The sequence below is a fragment of the Oncorhynchus mykiss genome, chromosome 1, assembly GCF_013265735.2.
Source record: "Oncorhynchus mykiss isolate Arlee chromosome 1, USDA_OmykA_1.1, whole genome shotgun sequence".
In the NCBI taxonomy this organism is placed as follows: domain Eukaryota; kingdom Metazoa; phylum Chordata; class Actinopteri; order Salmoniformes; family Salmonidae; genus Oncorhynchus; species Oncorhynchus mykiss.
The window spans coordinates 56818939-56838716 of record NC_048565.1 but is presented as its reverse complement, the minus strand read 5'-3'; the positions used below and the strand labels follow the sequence as shown (position 1 = coordinate 56838716).

The 19778-nt window shown below is 44.2% G+C and overlaps 1 protein-coding gene across 5 annotated transcripts in view; it reads left to right on the top strand.

Annotated features, from left to right (window-relative positions):
- smoc2 (SPARC related modular calcium binding 2) overlaps window positions 1-19778 on the top strand; it is an 81764-nt gene that overhangs the window by 34668 nt on the left and 27318 nt on the right. For 2 of the 5 annotated variants that reach the window (XM_021605716.2, XM_036980719.1), the window contains exons 6-10: window positions 863-946; window positions 1574-1648; window positions 13184-13370; window positions 13517-13573; window positions 14595-14677. In XM_021605716.2, the coding sequence (XP_021461391.1) occupies window positions 863-946; window positions 1574-1648; window positions 13184-13370; window positions 13517-13573; window positions 14595-14677 (486 nt within the window). The remainder of the gene's footprint in view (window positions 1-862; window positions 947-1573; window positions 1649-13183; window positions 13371-13516; window positions 13574-14594; window positions 14678-19778) is intronic. The other 3 variants (XM_021605723.2, XM_021605727.2, XM_021605735.2) reach the window with 3 other exon arrangements.

Here is a 19778-nt window from a genome sequence, read left to right as displayed (position 1 = left end):
AGCCTGTGTCCCCAGTCAGTCCCCACAGTGGTTGAGCCCTCCTCTGTGACCTGCTGTGAGGTTACCCACACCTGCGCTTTACACTAACGAGCCAGAACCCATCTAGCCCCCTTTCCCAGTCCTCCCTTCCCACCTCCCTTCCACCCCACTCAAAATCAAACAAACAAACAAAGCCTAAATGAACACCAAGCCCAACCCTAACCCTCTTGTTAATTGATTCATCTGGAACATGTGTGCGCCTGGATGTTGCATATTTCTCTGGTTGGGCCTTGTACGCCTTCTCCTCTCCTTTCTCCTGTTCTTCAGTTGGCGGTACACACATGCACGTACGCACATGAACGTATGCACGCACACAAACTCATGCATTCCCCACATGCAGATCCACAGAGGGATGGAGAAGTGTATACCACAGAGTAGTGTCAGCCTTTAGCAACGTTCACATCCCTTCTCATTAACTTTGGGTTAGGTCCTCAATAAGTGTACAGTATGTAGGGCTGCATCCTAGCTTGAGATGTACTGTATACATCTGTAACTTTCCCTTACATTTTCCATTGATCAAAGGGGATGGTGTGGGTGTCTGAAGTTAGATATGGGTATTATGTGTCTTTGAATAGCCACTAACATTTTTTAATGATGATGAGTATTATTGAAGCTCTGCAATCTTGATGTCCAACTATGACCACTATATGTACTGTACATCCACTGACACCTTGAGTGCATCTCTTCTCCTCTATCACCCCTCTCACTCTTTCAATCCTCTAGCCTCTCTCTCTCTCTCTCTACCTCTCTTGGCCGGGCAATGTGCAAATCTGTAATGGTTGATTTAGTGTTGTAAAAATCTAGCGTACACTCTCAATTGTAGTTTCCTTGCAAATCTTTTCCATTCTAAACACAGATGAGTCAGCTGGCCTAGTGGGGGAGCCGAATTCCCCGACAGACGAGGAAGGTGAGCTCTTCTTCTTCCTTTTTGGGCCCTATTCGATTAGTTCAGAAATGCGTCCTTCCTTACTCACCTTCAAGTAATAACAAATCTGAATTGGTTGGGCACTTTAAATAATTCCACTTTAATACTGTACGTATCTTACATTACTCATATCACATGTATATACTGTATTTTATACCATCTACAGCACCTTGCCTAGGTAGTTGTTGGGGAATTGTTAGATTACTTGTTAGATATTACTGCACTGTCGGAACTACAAGCACAAGCATTTCGCTACACTCGCATTAACATCTGCTAACCAATCAAATTTGATTTGATAAAATAAATAAATTAGTAACCTTGTTTTCACCTCAACAATACAAGAAAGGACATTTCTTCAGGTTTCGAAAAGGGTCAAGATAGTTTCTGAACTGGGCGCAGCAGGTTGCGTAGTGGTCAGAGTGTTGGACTAGTAATTGAAAGGTTGCAAGATCAATTCCCTGAGCTTACAAGGTAAAAATCTGTTGTTCTGCTGTCATTGAAAATAAGAATTGGTTCATAACTGACTTGCCTAGTTAAATAAAGGTAAAAAAAATGTTTTACTCGTGATGGATAATGTGTGTTTGATTGAATTCTGTAATCTTCTTTCAGACATAATTTCTCAGTACCCCACCCTCTGGACAGAGCAGGTCCGCAGCCGGCAGAACAACAGGACCAGAACACAATGTGAGTTCAAGAGGCATTTCTACCTATCCAATGATTGTTTTTTAGATTGCATTGTGAACTGAATTGATGAAGCTCTTGCTTGTTACGGTGCGTGAATGAGGACCCAAAAGCGAATCAACTTAAACAGAGCTTCTTTAATTACCAAACATAGGTAGGCTCAGATGGACCGGCAGATTCCGACAGGACAGGACAAGGTTACAGCAAACATGACGACAGTCTGGTTCAGGCATGAATGACACAAACAAACAAGAATCCGACAAGGACAGGAGCAGAAACAGAGAGAGATATAGGGACCTAATCAGAGGGAAAAAGGGAACAGGTGGGGAACGGGGTGAATGGGTAGTTAGAGGAGACAAGGGACAGCTGGGGGAAAGCGGGGGAGAAAAGGTAACCTAACACGACCAGCAGAGGGAGACAGGGTGAAGGGAAAGGACAGAGACAAGACAACATGACAGTACATGACAGTACCCCCCCACTCACCGAGCGCCTCCTGGCGCACTCGAGGAGGAAACCTGGCGGCAACGGAGGAAATCATCAATCAGCGCACGGTCCAGCACGTCCCGAGAGGGAACCCAACTCCTCTCCTCAGGACCGTACCCCTCCCAGTCAACTAGGTACTGATGACCACGGCCCCGAGGACGCATGTCCAAGATTTTACGGACCCTGTAGATAGGTGCGCCCTCGACAAGGATGGGGGGGGGGGGGGGAAGACGAGCGGGGGCGCGAAGAACGGGCTTAACACAGGAGACATGGAAGACCGGGTGGACGCGACGAAGATATCGCGGAAGAAGAAGTCGCACTGCGACAGGATTAATGACCTGAGAGATACGGAATGGACCAATGAACCGCGGGGTCAACTTGCGAGAAGCCGTCTTAAGGGGAAGGTTCTGAGTGGAGAGCCAAACTCTCTGACCGCGACAATATCCAGGGCTCTTAGTTCTACGCTTATTAGCAGCTCTCACCGTCTGCGCCCTATAACGGCAAAGTGCAGACCTGACCCTCTTCCAGGTGCGCTCGCAACGTTGGACAAAAGCCTGAGCGGAGGGGACGCTGGACTCGGCGAACTGAGATGAGAACAACGGAGGCTGGTACCCGAGGCTACTCTGAAAAGGAGATAGCCCGGTCGCAGACGAAGGAAGCGAGTTGTGGGCGTATTCTGCCCAGGGGAGCTGTTCTGACCAAGACGCAGGGTTGCGAAAAGAAAGACTGCGTAAGATGCGACCAATAGTCTGATTGGCCCGTTCTGCTTGACCGTTAGACTGGGGGTGAAAGCCGGAAGAGAGACTGACGGAAGCCCCAATCAAACGGCAAAACTCCCTCCAAAATTGAGACGTGAATTGCGGACCTCTGTCCGAAACGACGTCTGACGGAAGGCCATGAATTCTGAAAACATTCTCGATGATGATTTGTGCCGTCTCTTTAGCAGAAGGAAGCTTAGCAAGGGGAATGAAATGAGCCGCCTTAGAGAACCTATCGACAACCGTAAGAATAACAGTCTTCCCCGCTGACGAAGGCAGTCCGGTGACAAAATCTAAGGCGATGTGAGACCACGGTCGAGAGGGAATAGGAAGCGGCCTGAGACGGCCGGCAGGAGGAGAGTTACCGAACAAGCAGCCACGAAACGACGCGTGTCATGCTCCCGGGTGGGCCACCAGAAACGCTGGCGAATGGAAGCAAGCGTACCCCGAACGCCAGGGTGGCCGGCTAACTTGGCAGAGTGAGCCCACTGAAGAACGGCCAGACGAGTAGGAACGGGAACGAACAGAAGGTTCCTAGGACAAGCGCGCGGCGACGGAGTTTGAGTGAGTGCTTGCTTTACCTGCCTCTCAATTCCCCAGACAGTCAACCCGACAACACGCCCCTCAGGGAGAATCCCCTCGGGGTCAGTGGAGGCTACTGAAGAACTGAAGAGACGAGACAAAGCATCAGGCTTGGTGTTCTTAGAGCCCGGACGATAAGAAATCACGAACTCGAAACGAGCGAAAAACAGCGCCCAACGCGCCTGACGCGCATTAAGTCGTTTGGCAGAACGGATGTACTCAAGGTTCCTATGGTCAGTCCAAACGACAAAAGGAACGGTCGCCCCCTCCAACCACTGTCGCCATTCGCCTAGGGCTAACCGGATGGCGAGCAGTTCGCGGTTACCCACATCATAGTTACGTTCCGACGGCGACAGGCGATGAGAAAAATACGCGCATGGGTGGACCTTGTCGTCAGAGAGGGAGCGCTGAGAAAGGATGGCTCCCACTCCCACCTCTGACGCGTCAACCTCGACAACGAACTGTCTAGAGACGTCAGGTGTAACAAGGATAGGAGCGGATGTAAAACGATTCTTGAGGAGATCAAAAGCTCCCTGGGCGGAAACGGACCACTTAAAGCACGTCTTGACAGAAGTAAGGGCTGTGAGAGGAGCTGCCACCTGACCGAAATTACGGATGAAACGACGATAGAAGTTCGCGAAGCCGAGAAAGCGCTGCAGCTCGACGCGTGACTTAGGGACGGGCCAATCAATGACAGCTTGGACCTTAGCGGGATCCATCTTAATGCCTTCAGCGGAAATAACAGAACCGAGAAATGTGACGGAGGAGGCATGAAAAGTGCACTTCTCAGCCTTCACAAAAAGACAATTCTCTAAAAGGCGCTGGAGGACACGTCGAACGTGCTGAACATGAATCTGGAGTGACGGTGAAAAAATCAGGATATCGTCAAGGTAAACGAAAACAAAGATGTTCAGCATGTCTCTCAGGACATCATTGACTAATGCCTGAAAGACAGCTGGAGCGTTAGCGAGGCCGAAAGGAAGAACCCGGTATTCAAAGTGCCCTAACGGAGTGTTAAACGCCGTCTTCCACTCGTCCCCCTCCCTGATGCGCACGAGATGGTAAGCGTTACGAAGGTCCAACTTAGTGAAAAACCTGGCTCCCTGCAGGATCTCGAAGGCTGAAGACATAAGAGGAAGCGGATAACGATTCTTCACTGTTATGTCATTCAGCCCTCGATAATCTATGCAGGGGCGCAGAGACCCGTCCTTCTTCTTGACAAAAAAAAACCCCCGCTCCGGCGGGAGAGGAGGAGGGGACTATGGTACCGGCGTCAAGAGCTACAGACAAATAATCTTCGAGAGCCTTACGTTCGGGAGCCGACAGAGAGTATAGTCTACCCCGGGGGGGGGTGGTTCCCGGAAGGAGATCAATACTACAATCATACGACCGGTGTGGAGGAAGAGAGGTGGCCCTGGACCGACTGAACACCGTGCGCAGATCGTGATATTCCTCCGGCACCCCTGTCAAATCACCAGGCTCCTCCTGTGAAGAAGAGACAGAGGAAACAGGAGGGATAGCAGACATTAAACATTTCACATGACAAGAGACGTTCCAGGAGAGGATAGAATTACTAGACCAATTAATGGAAGGATTATGACAAACTAGCCAGGGATGGCCCAAAACAACAGGTGTAAAAGGTGAACGAAAAATTAAAAAAGAAATGGTTTCACTATGATTACCAGAAACAGTGAGGGTTAAAGGTAGCGTCTCACGCTGAATCCTGGGGAGAGGACTACCATCCAGGGCGAACAAGGCCGTGGGCTCCTTTAACTGTCTGAGAGGAATGTCATGTTCCCGAGCCCAGGTCTTGTCCATAAAACAGCCCTCCGCCCCAGAGTCTATTAAGGCACTGCAGGAAGCTGACGAACCGGTCCAGCGTAGATGGACCGACAAGGTAGTGCAGGATCTTGAAGGAGAGACAGGAGTAGTAGCGCTCACCAGTAGCCCTCCGCTTACTGACGAGCTCTGGCCTTTTACTGGACATGAAGTGACAAAATGACCAGCGGAACCGCAATAGAGACAGAGGCGGTTGGTGATTCTCCGTTCCCTCTCCTCAGTCGAGATGCGGATACCTCCCAGCTGCATGGACTCAGCACCCGAGCCGGCAGAGGAAGATGGTAGTGATGCGGAGAGGGAGGCGACGGAGAGCGCGAGCTCCTTTCCACGAGCTCGGTGACGAAGATCAACCCGTCGCTCAATGCGAATAGCGAGTTCAATCAAGGAATCCACGCTGGAAGGAACCTCCCGGGAGAGAATCTCATCCTTTACCTCTGCGCGGAAACCCTCCAGAAGACGAGCGAGCAAGGCCGGCTCGTTCCAGCCACTGGAGACAGCAAGAGTGCGAAACTCAATAGAGTAGTCTGTTATGGATCGATTGCCTTGACATAGGGAAGACAGGGCCCTGGAAGCCTCCTCCCCAAAAACAGATCGATCAAAAACCCGTATCATCTCCTCCTTAAAGTATTGATACTGGTTAGTACACTCAGCCCTTGCCTCCCAGATTGCCGTGCCCCACTCACGAGCCCGTCCAATAAGGAGAGATATGACGTAGGCGACACGAGCAGTGCTCCTGGAGTAAGTGTTGGGCTGGAGAGAAAACACAATATCACACTGGGTGAGGAACGAGCGGCATTCAGTGGGCTCCCCAGAGTAACACGGCGGGTTATTGATTCTGGGCTCCGGAGATTCGAAAGCCCTGGAAGTGGCCGGTGGATCGAGGCGGAGATGGTGAACCTGTTCTGTGAGGTTGGAGACTTGGGTGGCCAGGGTCTCAACGGCATGTCGAGCAGCAGACAATTCCTGCTTGTGTCTGCCTAGCATCGCTCCCTGGATCTCGACGGCTGAGTGGAGAGGATCCGAAGTCGCTGGGTCCATTCTTGGTCGGATTCTTCTGTTACGGTGCGTGAATGAGGACCCAAAAGCGAATCAACTTAAACAGAGCTTCTTTAATTACCAAACATAGGTAGGCTCAGATGGACCGGCAGATTCCGACAGGACAGGACAAGGTTACAGCAAACATGACGACAGTCTGGTTCAGGCATGAATGACACAAACAAACAAGAATCCGACAAGGACAGGAGCAGAAACAGAGAGAGATATAGGGACCTAATCAGAGGGAAAAAGGGAACAGGTGGGGAACGGGGTGAATGGGTAGTTAGAGGAGACAAGGGACAGCTGGGGGAAAGCGGGGGAGAAAAGGTAACCTAACACGACCAGCAGAGGGAGACAGGGTGAAGGGAAAGGACAGAGACAAGACAACATGACAGTACATGACATTGCTCTTTAGTTTATTTTAAAAATAGCAATACAGTTTTGTGAGAATATCTTAGTAGAAGAAAGACTTTCATTATGATTAAGTATTTTATGAGAGTATTGAATGGGATACACCAATCTATATGATATTAGTATATGGGATGAGTATGCTGCATTCACAATTGATGATGGTTTAGAGCTCTGTCCCTGTCTTTTTTCTTTATGCCATGTGCCTGTAATTGTCAGCACATTGCAGTATCCTCTCCATTCCCCTGGCTCAATCTATCCTCTAACACGCATTGTATATAGACTTTCTTTTTTCTACTGTGTCATTGATTTGTTTATTGTGTTATTGGCTTGTTTATTGTTTACTCCATGTGTAACTATGTGTTGTTTTCTGTGTCACACTGCTTTGCTTTATCTTGGCCAGGTCGCAATTGCAAATGAGAACTTGTTCTCAACTAGCCTACCAGGTTAAATAAAGGTGAAAAATTGCATTTTATTTATTCCCATCTACTCATTTAGGGAAAATTACTGCTTGCTGTATGAAACAATGTTATTTTTGGTGTCTATGTCATGATACGTGTGTGTGTGTATGCGCATGTGCATGCATGTGTGTGTGTGTGAATCACTCAGTCTTGATTTTCGACCAATGAAAACGTTGCAAACGCAGTGTTGATGGTTTTGATTACCCAATGAACTCCCATGTGCTCCTTGTGGGGTATTGGATTTCTATCTATTAAAAAATTATCAAAAGAGAGACACACAGAGAGAAAAATAGCAAAGAGAGAGAGAGGAAGAGAGAGTTAAGAGAGCAAAGGAGGTATTTAGGGTCTTTTGTGTGGCTAAAGCTCTTGTAAAATGAAAACAAACAAAGACAAAGGGGATATGCATTATCTTACTGTTGATTCCGTGCCCAGAGGGAAGCCACAATGAAGAAGTAGAGGAAAGAAAGAATAAGTGTTGAAAGCCCCAATGGCCCACAGGAGCTCTTTAAAAAATGTGTTGGCATAGAAGTTTAATGCTTTTAAGCTTTGCTGAAGAGCTGTGTGGCATAGGGAAAATTCTGCTACAGGGAGTGATCTGATTGATTTCTGGTGGGACTCTTGGAGAGATATCTTTCTTCGGTGGAGCCAAAGTATGTCCCTACTACTGTGTTTGGGAATGTTTAAGGAAAAATGTGCAGACATAAAAGCTAGTTGCTTTAGATACAGTAGATGTAGCATTTTTCTCTCTGGGAAAATGTGTGTGTGTGTGTAAATATTTACTTAACTTGAGCACAGGGAACTCTGTTCAGTCATTAGCCCTTTAATGCCGGTAAACAGTGCAGTGGGGGGCTGATAAAGCAGTCTGCACACACTGTCTCCGAACACTCATCCTCCTCCTCCTCCTCCATTGCTTATTTTCCTCTCCTTTAAAAAAATAACATAAAATTGTATTGGTCACATACACATATTTTGCAGGTGAAGCAAAATGCTTGTGTTCCTAGCGCCAAGAGTGCAGTAATACCTCACAATACAAAACAATACACGTAAATCGCCCAAATTAAGACATATTAGATGAGCAATGTCAGAGTCTGGAGAGCCTTTTGATTCCGGATGCTGCAATTGCAGTACCAGGTGGTGATACAGCCTGACAGGATGCTCTCAATGGTGCATTTGTAGAAGTTTGTGAGGGCCTAAGGTGTCAAGACAAATTTATTCAGCCTCCTGAGGTTGAAGAGGCGCTGTTGCGCCTTCTTCACTGCACTGTCTGTGTGGATGGACCATTTCAGGTTGTCAGTGATGTGCACACCGAGGAACTTGAAGCTTTTCACCCTATCCACTGAGACCTTGTTGATGTAGAGGGGGTGTGCTCCCTCTGCTGTCTCCTAAATTCCAGGCTCAACTCCTTTGTTTTGTTGATATTCAGGGAGAGGTTATTTTCTTGGCACCACTCTGACAGGGCCCTCACCTCCTCCCTTTAGGCTGTCTCATCCTTGTTGGTAATCAGGCTTACCACTGTTGTCGTCTGCAGACTTTATGATTGCGTTGGAGACGTGCGTGGCCAAGCAGCCATGGGTGAACAGGCAGTACAGGAGGGGGCTGAGCACACACCCTTGTGGGGCCCCCGTGTTGAGGATCAGCATAGGTGTTGTAGCCTCCACCCGGTGTCGACCTGCCAGGAAGTCCAGGACCCAGTAGCATAGGGTGGGGTTCCGACCCAGGGCCCCAAGGTTAGTGATGAGCTTGGAGGACACTATGATGTTGAAGGCTGAGCTGTAGTCAATGAACATAATTCTTACATAGGTATTCCTCTTGTCCTGATGGGATAGGGCAGTGTACAGTACAATGGTTATTGCATCATCCGTGGATCTGTTGGGGTGTTTTGCTAATTGTAGTGGGTCTAGGTTGTTGGGTAAGGTGGAGGTGTGCGTGGATCCTTATATCCTTAACGAGCCTCTTAAAGCTCTTCATGATGACAGAAGTGTGTGCTACGGGTCGATTTGTAATTTAGTTTAGTTGCCTGTGCTTTCTTAGGTACAGGAACAATGTAGGGAAGGGCATGAGTAAGTACTTGAGTACTCGAACTGACCTCAACTCGATCTGTAACCAGAGATTTTTTTTTCTAATACTGTAAAACTATTTGGTCTAAATTTTGTATTGAAGACAAGGTTAATTTGCTTTGACTCTAGTGTTCCATTTGTACATGTGCATTTCAGGGACACAACAACAAAATAAACCAAGCCAAGCATCACACAGTTCCGCTCACTTAATTCCCTTTCCCCTCCATGTCTCACTACTCACTCAATTGTGTTCCGACTGCTCCCTGTACGCCTACAGAAATAAAAGCCTATAAAAACGTATCCAACTGATGGGAAACACAAGCTACATTCCTTGCCAAATGATGACAATTTTATCACAAATTCTAAATGGACTGGTTGACTGAAGTATGGATATATGTGTTTCCAACAATGAACTGTAGATTTGGAACATTTGTCATTAGTTGTTTAGGGTACTGGTACTAGTCAAAATTTTCACAAAGTCAAAATTGGCTATATCATAAAAATACATGAAAAAAAAACGTGCTTTTTGGTCTTAATTTAAGGTTAGGCATAAGGCTAACAGTGTGGTTCAGGTCAGGGTTAGGTTTAAAATCTGATTTTTAAGAAGCAAACTTGTAGAAACAGGCATAAACAGGGTTTATGACTTTGTGTTTGTGTTAACTAACTAATGTTAGTGACGATCCTACGACCTGCTAGCGGCATTTAGAATTGGTTAGCCCAAACTATTACCCGACTAAACATAGACAGGTTCCACACTGAAAATATGGAAAAAGATATTAGTTTGATGAAGACAAAGAGCGTATTTTCATCAGAATCATTAAGCCTAGGCCTACTCCCCAAACTGATGTCTTGGCCATAATTAATCCCCATGCAGTGTTCAATGTAGAAGGAACAGGCATAAGAAACTCAATATGCTTATCAAAAGGAAGACTTTCGTTTGATTTTGGTTTGTAACCCTTGCCAAATTGAGCCTATTTCACATTATCACTCTAAGAGTAATTGTTCCAGACACGAGACACGAATGGCTTTGCACTATTCTGTTCTATTTTATTTTGATATATTACATGTTTTTTTACTAGAAAATAGGTGTCTTTACTGTGATCAGGGCTCGGGAAATAAGGGGTCTTGTCTGCAAAATTAACAAAACAAGGCTATTCCATTGCACAGCGAAAGCTTCTACAAGTAAACGCCACACTGCTGAGGTTACTACCTTTTTGAAGACTGTGTTCCACAATGTTAACCAGTTTACAGTTTTCAATAAATACATCTTAAATGGCACTTGTTTTATAAATTGACTGACTATATATATATGGGTCAATTTAGCAATTAGTATGTGTTTTCTGTAATGGTTATGATAAATTAGGCATTGTTGCTCGCTGTTGGCATATTGATAAATGTGCAATTTTCTGAAGATAGCTTTTTATTTTATTTTATTTGAGAGATCGAGTACTCTAAAAAAGCATGCAAGTACTCGAACAGTCAAAAAAGGTAAAATGCCCATCCCTAAAAGAATGGTGGACATCTTGAAGCAAGTGAGGTCAACAGACTGGGATAGGGAGAGATTGAAAATGTCCATAAACAGTCCAGCCAGCAGGTCTGCGCATGCTCTGAGGACACGGTTAGGAATGCCGTCTGGGCCTGCAGCCTTTGCAAGGGTTAACACGCCTTTTGGTTTTGGGTAAGTTCTTTCTTAACAGTGGGAACAACATCCTCTATGCACTTCCTGATGATCTCAGCCACCGAGTCAGTGTATACGTCAATGTCAATCTCAGTGGCAACCCGGAACATATCCCAGTCCGGGTGATCAAAACAATCTTGAAACATAGATTCCGATTGGTCAGACCGACGTTACCACGAGTACTTACTGTTTAAGTTTCTGTCTATAGAAAAGGAGGCGCAATGGAGGTGTGATCTGATTTGCTGAAGGGAGGGCAGGGGAGGGCCTTGTAGCCACCCTGGAAGGGGGAGTAGCAATGGTAAATTATTTTTATTGAGCGAGTAGGGCAGGCGATGTGTTGGAAATACTTTGGTAGTGGTTCTTCAGATATGCTTTATTAAATTTCCCAGCTACAATAAATGCGACCTCAAGATATGCAGTTTCCAGTTGGCACAAAGTCCAATGTAGTTCCTTGAGAGCCATTGTGGTGTCGGCTTGAGGGGGAATATACACGGCCATGACGAGGACCAAAAATAATGATCTCAGGAGGTAATGTGGTCGGCATTTGATTGTGAGGTATTCCAGATCGAGAGAACAAAAGGACTTGAGTTCCTGTATCTTATCACAATCACACCATGAGTAGTTAATCATGAAATACACCTCCGTCTTTCTTCCTGTCCGCTCGATGTATGGAGAACCCAGCTGGCTGTATGGACGGGGGTAGTATATCCGTTGAGAGCTATGATTCCACGAAACTGAGTATGTTATGGTCCCTAATGCCTCTCTGGAAAAAGATCCTCGCCCTGAGCTCGTCTACTTTATTGTCCAGAGACTGAACATCAGCAAGTAATATACTCGGAAGCGGTGGATAGCATACACGCCTCCTGAGTTGGAATAAAAGCCCACTCCATTATTCCTCTTCTCCGTCGCCGGCGTCTTGCAGCAGCCCCTGGGATGAGTGGAAATGCCTCGGATGGTACAAATAAAGGTTCCAATTCAGAAAGTCAGATTTCCGGTTGAAATGCTGGTGAGTGACCGTTGATCTAATATCCAAAAGTTATTTTTGGCAGTATGTAATAATGTGAGAAATAACAACAATACAAATCAAAATACTGCATGTACACTTTATTTACAACTGCTACCTTCTGGTTCATCCTCTGTGTGGGTCTAGGGTCTGATGCAGAATATGGATAGGGATGGGAAGGTATGTCAAAAGAAAAGAAACCAAGTCCAAACGTCAGTTATATCGGGTCAGGGCTTAAATACAACAATGGTGTGTTTAACCTTTCTGGCACAGGCGTTCCGCTAGCGACCAACCTCGACAACATCCGGTGAAACTGCAGAGCGCCAAATACAAAATACAGAAATAGTCATAATAAACATTCATAAAAAATACAAGTGTTACACATCGGCTTAAAGATTAACTTCTTGCCGCTTTGTCAGATTTCAAAAAGGCTTTACGGCGAATGCATACCATGTGACTATCTGAGGACAGCGCCAGGCTTACAAAAGCATACAAACATTTTACAACCAAGTAAAGGAATTACTCAAAGGCGGTCAAAACATGCAGACGAATACATCCTAATAGTACCGGTAAAGTTCGTAGAGACATGTCAAATGATGTTTAGAATGAATCCTCAGTTTGTCAATTGTCTAAATAATCGATAACATTTTAACCGGACAATAGCGTATTCAATAGAAAGGAAAAACAACGAGGGGGGCACACTCGGTCACGCGCGCAAACCAGCACTGCATGATTCTACAGTCCACTGACAGGTCTCATTCTTTTTCATTTTCCGGGAAAACAAGTCTGAAACAATGTCTAAAGACTGTTGACATCTAGTGGAAGCCATAGGAACTGCAATCTGGGTCCTAACCCATTAGACACTCTATAGGTATTCAATTGAAAATACCCACATCAACAAAATCCCACTTCTGGGATGGATTTTCCTCAGGTTTTCAGCTGCCATATCAGTTCTGTTATACTCACAGACATTATTTTAACAGTGTTTTCTATCCACATCTACCAATTATATGCATATACTAGCTTCTGGGCCTGAGTAACAGGCAGTTTACTATGGGCACGCTTCTCATCCAGACGTCGAAATACTGCCCCCAAGCCATAAGAAGTTAAATTAATCTTCTCCGGGTGTACTGTGTTTGAGTGTCTATATACCAAGGTGGACCATCTTCACTGCGCTGACTTGAGATGTTCTGATCTGTTCTCGCTGCTCATCCTCTTACCCCTGACCCCTCAGCCTCGTCATGTGACCAGGAGCAGCAGTCGGCCCAGGAGGAAGCACGGCAGCACAAGAACGAGGCGGTGTTCGTGCCCGACTGTGCCCAAGGGGGCCTCTACAAACCTGTCCAGTGTCACCCGTCCACTGGGTACTGCTGGTGTGTGCTGGTGGACACAGGGCGGCCCATTCCTGGCACCTCCACCAGGTGAGAGACTGGCACTGCCCACTTTGACAGTACAGCTACAATACACCTGACTGGGGGCTGGAGATGGAAGTTTTCAACCTGTATTACAGTAGGATATCGATATATCGTCTTATTGGGTACCCTGCTTTGTGTCCTGCTTTGTATAGTGTACGTCCTGAAGCTTCCAAGTGTACAGATGCAACTACATACCAACGTACATGCAGGTACATACAGAATGCCCTCACATCCACATTTCCTATAGAGTCCAATCACACATTAAACTGAGTGCCAGTCACCAGTAGCTAAGCGGTCCATCACGGGCACTGCTGTGTGTGTGATTGAGCGGTTGGTGAGGTTGAGTGTGGGGTTCAGGGGTCGGCGAGGCTGGCAAAGAAGGGACATGCGTGCGGGTACAGTTATAATGAGCGGGGGGGAATGATGCAGAGCTAGGTATCGGATTAACAAGGCCCCAGGCAGGGCGCCAGACAGCGCATTAGTCTGTTCTTGGCCAGGACGCATGGCACAGCAGTGGCAATCGGGGCTTCGCTCTCTAGCGTTTTCCAAGGGAGGGCATGAAAGACATCCCTGTGTCCCACGCTCTCTGTTTCCCTCTATCTCACACACAATATATTTTTTTTTTTTTTTCTCTCTCTCTCTCTCTCTCTCTCTCTCTCTCTCTCTCTCTCTCTCTCTCTCTCTCTCTCTCTCTCTCTCTCTCTCTCTCTCTCTCTCTCTCTCTCTCTCTCTCTCTCTCTCTCTCTCTCTCTCTCTCTCTCTCTCTCTCTCTCTCTCTCTCTCTCTCTCTCTCTCTCTCTCTCTCTCTCTCTCTCTCTCTCTCTCTCTCTCTCTCTCTCTCTCTCTCTCTCTCTCTCTCTCTCTCTCTCTCTCTCTCTCTCTCTCTCTCTCTCTCTCTCTCTCTCTCTCTCTCTCTCTCTCTCTCTCTCTCTCTCTCTCTCTCTCTCTCTCTCTCTCTCTCTCTCTCTCTCTCTCTCTCTCTCTCTCTCTCTCTCTCTCTCTCTCTCTCTCTCTCTCTCTCTCTCTCTCTCTCTCTCTCTCTCTCTCTCTCTCTCTCTCTCTCTCTCTCTCTCTGAAAGTATTTAGCCACAGTAATATTTCTAGATTAAGTGGGACTTTAAACTGCTGACATTTGATTGCATGGGGAGATGGGGGATGAATTATAGCATTGTTAATTTAACCATAAGAGTGAACTGAACAACATTAATAGTTCTTTACATTGTGTCACAGATATGAGCAACCAAAGTGTGACGGCAACGCCAGAGCCCATCCCACCAAACCGAAGGACCATTACAGAAGCAGACATCTTCAAGGTGGGTCTGGGTAGATGAAGTCTACATGGTCTCTTTCCTCTCCGGAACACATTGTGGAATCTTAATCCTAACCAACTTGTCTCTATGCTATGTGACCTATAACTAATATATTTTATTCTATATGATATTTTATTGTGTTAGAAAATAAGATAACAAAAAAATACAATTAAATAAATGTTTAACAATCTACACGAAAAGACTATGTGAAAGTGTAAGAAGATTAATAGAAATTAAATAACTAAAATATAGTTGTTGCGTAAGTATTCAGCTCCCTGAGTCAATAGATGTTAGAAACAGATTTGGCATTGATTACTGCTGAAAGTCTTCTTGGGTGTCTATAAGCTTTGAACAACTGGATTATGTAATATTATTTTCAAAATTCTTTAAGCTCTGTCAATATGTTGGGGATCATGGATAGACAGCAATTGTCAAGTCTTGCCATAGATTTTCAAGCAGATTTAAGTCAAGACTGTAATTTGGCAACTCAGGAACATTCACTGTCTTCTTGGTAAGCAACTCCAGTGTAGATTTGGCTTTGTGTTGTAGTTTATTGTCCTACTGAAAGGTGAATTCCTCTCCCAGTCTCTGGTGTAAAGCAGACGGAAGCAGGTTTTTCTCTAGGATTTTGCCTGTGCTTAGCTTCATACCATTTATTTTGATCCTGAAAAACTCCCCAGTATTTGCAGATAACAAGGATACCCATACCATGACGCAGGCACCACCATGTTTGAAAATAAGGAGGCAATTACTCAGTGATGTGTTGTGTTGGATTTGTTCCAAACATAAGGCTTTGCATTAGGCCAAAAAATGTATTCCTTTGCTGTGTTTTTGTTTCTTCAGTATTCATTTAGTACCTTGTTGCATACAAGATGCATGTTTTGGAATATTTTAATTTTGTATATTTGTATTCTTCTTTTCACTCTGTCATTTAGGTCATTATTGTGGAGTAACTACAATATTGTTCATCCATCCTCAGTTCTCCCATCACAGTCATTGAATGTTTTAAAATCACCAATTGCCTCATGGTAACACACCCTAAGCAGTTGAATTCCTGTCCTGCAGGTCAGTTCAGAAGGATGACTGTATCTTTGATGTGTCTGGGTGATTTAACCCTTGTGTGGAGTTCATGTTTTTGTTATTCACCCAATGTTTGCGCGTCTGATGGACCCACAACATGATTGGGTTTTTAAAACAATACAACAGTAACAATTTACATAAAAATACTTAATACTTAGATGTTGGCTTATATCAATTACGAGGAATATAGACAACATACATGGTTCATATTAGCTATTTACCTCATCTAGATCACATGTATAAATAAAAGTGCTATTAGTTTAAAACAAAATCCAGACATGTGTGGATTAAATCACGTTTATCTTGAACAAATATAAATTAAACAAGATTTATCATCACTATTAATGTTTATTGCTTTGAACTGAACAAATCGGAAGGACCCATTCTACATAAGGTATTTTATGGAAATGATAAATGAGACCCATTGAATACAAATGAAGGCTGGTCTACACACCACAGAGTTTTAATGTGTGTGTGTTGCAAACGTATTTCTTGCACTTGATGCATGTGTACTGTGTCTCCCTGTCCTTCATGGGTCCACACACTTCTTGTTGCTTAGTTCGGGAATTTTTTTTAACATCTCACTCACTCACATATATAGTTACAGCAGGCCAAGGTAGGAGAGTCAGACACACACACACACATGCAACAACATCGCTCACACTTACTTCTGGTATTGAAGTTGTTGGTTCTGTGCGTCGGGCGGATGTGGCACCAGCATCCTCCTCCTGAATCCCCCTCACGATGGCTGCACAATCTGGGGTCCTTGGGATATGTTACCTCTGGATTTGAGGTCTTACCAATACCTTTTCCAGCTCCACTATGAAAGAGCTATCTCCTCTGGAGCTTCCCTCTGTTCCAATCTGGGTTCAACGCCATCCAGATGACAAACGCATTTTATGCCGAGATGTCCAAGATGTTGAAGAATATCACAAGTGGCCAGTGTGGGGTTGTTATTTTACAGCTGTAGACAGTCACCAGCTTGTCTAAATTATCCACCTCTCCTTTTCTGGCTTTTGATGTTCCTAGCTACAGATTCTCCCATTCCTATGGAGCGTACTCATGAGTACCACATTTTTGTCTTTCTTTGGCATGTAGGACACTAGGGACGTGTCAGCCATGAACACAAACTTAGAGGAATTGATAGGCCTGTTCCGTGTATTCAACAGCTGAGGTGGGAGCTCTGGCTTGTTTTTTCGTACTGTTCCTGCCATCGTCAGCTTCCTCTTAAGGAGTTGCAGTCCCAGCTTGTGCGAAGTAAAAAAGTGTAATGTATTGTCATACAAATCATGTATTGTAATAACATTGTGCAGGTTCACACACTACAAAGGGTAAAGAGTGCGTGAAAAGCTGGAGACAGGCAGACAGGCAGGGAGACAGACAGGTTCTTGGTGCTATGTTGAAACAGCAAGCCCAGAGAGGAGGAAGACAGACTGAAGGCACACAGCAAACCTTTGTTTAATTTTTACTTGTTTTCACCTACACACACACACTTTTCCACACTTTTATTACCCTCGGGACCAGTGGACCCGAACACGACATATGTCATGTAAATGTGTAGGGGGGTGCACAGTGTGCATTCAATAAAAACGTTTTCTTTTACATGTTCTTCACAGAAAATGAGCCAAGGCCAATGAGTCTCAGGTTGAAAAAATTATGAATTGTATAATTTTTATTTTAGTAAACATTGAAAATGGGTCCCAAACAACCCACAGCAAAATTATTAACTTGGCCATGCTTAAAGATATATTCTGTGTCTGATTTGCTATCTTTACCGATCTACCAATCTTTATGAGGCTTTAGAATCTGTGCTTGAAATTCAATACTTGACTGAGGGACCTTACAGATGTTGTATCTATGGGGAACAGAGGAAGGGTAAGTCATTCGAAAATCACATGATCCCCTATTATTTCACACAGAGTGAGTCCAGCTTATTACGTTATTCGTTAAGCCAAATGTTATTCTGGAACTAATTTAGGCTTGCCTAAACAAAAAGGGGCTGAATACTTATGCAACAACTACATTTTAGTAATAAAAATAAAAAAATCCACTTTGACCTATTTTGTGTAAATTGTTGACCAAAAAATGTCAATTAAACCATTTGAATCTCACTTTGAAACACAACAAAATGTGAAGAAATCCAAGAGGTCTGAATACTTTTGCAAGGCACTGTAAATAAAATGTCACTCTAAATAAAATATAATGAATGTCACTATAAGGTTTAAAGATGATCACTAGCTAGGTTTCCATACAATTGGCGAAAGATTTTCATGCAAATGTTCTAAAGTCCATAAGAAATTATATGTGCATTATCCCACCAGATTTCCCGCTGATAAAAAGTTGTGTGATGACGTAGTGCACATGAAAGCACTTTTGCGCTTAAAGTTTCTGTGTACCGAATAAAAAAACGAAGTTCAATATGTTTCCATCCCATTTTACTCTACCGATGTAATTTTGCATGAAGCTAATCACTGTGCACTTAACCACCATAAGTTATAAACTTATGAAATAAATTATGAAGTTCATCATAACTTATTTCATCTGCCTTTAAATTCTTTTCCACATTGTGGTTGTGGTAGAACGTAATATATCATCTCGTGACTCCAAGTTTAATTCGACATGATGCGTTTCAACCTCAATTATGACTTTCTATTTAACCAACAAAAAAATTATCGTAACTTGTCTAGAGTATTCTGTTTAGTCAACATTTGGGAAATTTCACAGCCAAAATTGCTGTTTTTTTGCATCCGCATGAAATGGTTGGATGGAAACCTGGTTACTATAAGTAACATGTAAGTAATATAAGTAATATGTCAGTTTAGGTGACATATTACAACGCAATGGTTAGATATGACTATTTTGACATTCTAATGAGACCATGTTGGTTTCACAGCAGTTTACCCTGTCTGCTGATCCCAACACAAGGGGCAGAAACACAGTGCCTGTGTGTGTCTTTGTTGACATCATTAGTGTTTATCCATGAAATGCTTGACGCAGGCTGGCTTGATATTTCCCACAACCCCTCACATTGTGTGTGTGTTTGTGTGTGATAGAGAGGAGACATATGCTAATTAGTGAGATATGTAATCAGGGACTAACAGGGAGAGATGTGAAATAGGCCTGTGACAGGAATCGCCAGTTGAGGATGGAAGTGAAACTGTATGTGTGAGAGAGGGAAAGATAATGAAGGACAGGAAGTATGGGGGATACCATGGATAGTTAGTTAGTGGAAGATGGATGGACGACAGGGATAGATAGGTGTGGGCAGGGGAAATCCCAAGAGGGACTCTTGGTTGTTTTTTAGTACAGGAATGCCATTCAGTACAGATTATATTGAAGTTAAAGTATCTGCGGTGAAAATATTCAGTGTTTCCCATATGAAATTGCTACCAAAAGTAAGTTGAGTTGGCTACAGGAAAATATTGTTGATACTTGACAGGAAATTACACCAATTTCATATTGGTTACCTTACTCTGTAAGTAGTCTTTGGATAAATCTATGCTTTAGTTTTGTCACCTTTAGTTTCAGTCACCTTCAGCATTTTAGTCTAAAAACCAAAGTTAGCATTTGACGAGAGCAGCCAGGTAAACAAAACCAAATCATGGATTGCTGTCTCTTCTTGTCTAAAGACTGCTTAAAGGGTAAGGAAAAACATATGAAATGTTTTGAATTTGGGTGAACTATCCCTTCAATTCATCTGTAAACCCAGCCTCTAATGGGATGACAGCCATTTTAATAGTGTGTAAGATTCAGACCAAGGGATCTTGGTCAGTAGTGTGTTTAGCGTTGGGCAGCTTTAGGTCTACAATGAAGCAGGAAAAATGGCATAATCTACTGATCTGGTTTAATAAGGCGCTTTTAGGAAAGCCGATTGACACTGCTTTCACAACTGTGTTAAAAGACGTCTGCCTTGAAAACAGCTTTCATTCTTATTCACACTCCAGGCAGCAGGCAGAAACAAATAAAAAATAATAAATATAATATTCTCAAAACCAGACAGCCTCTGATACATGGGCTACATATA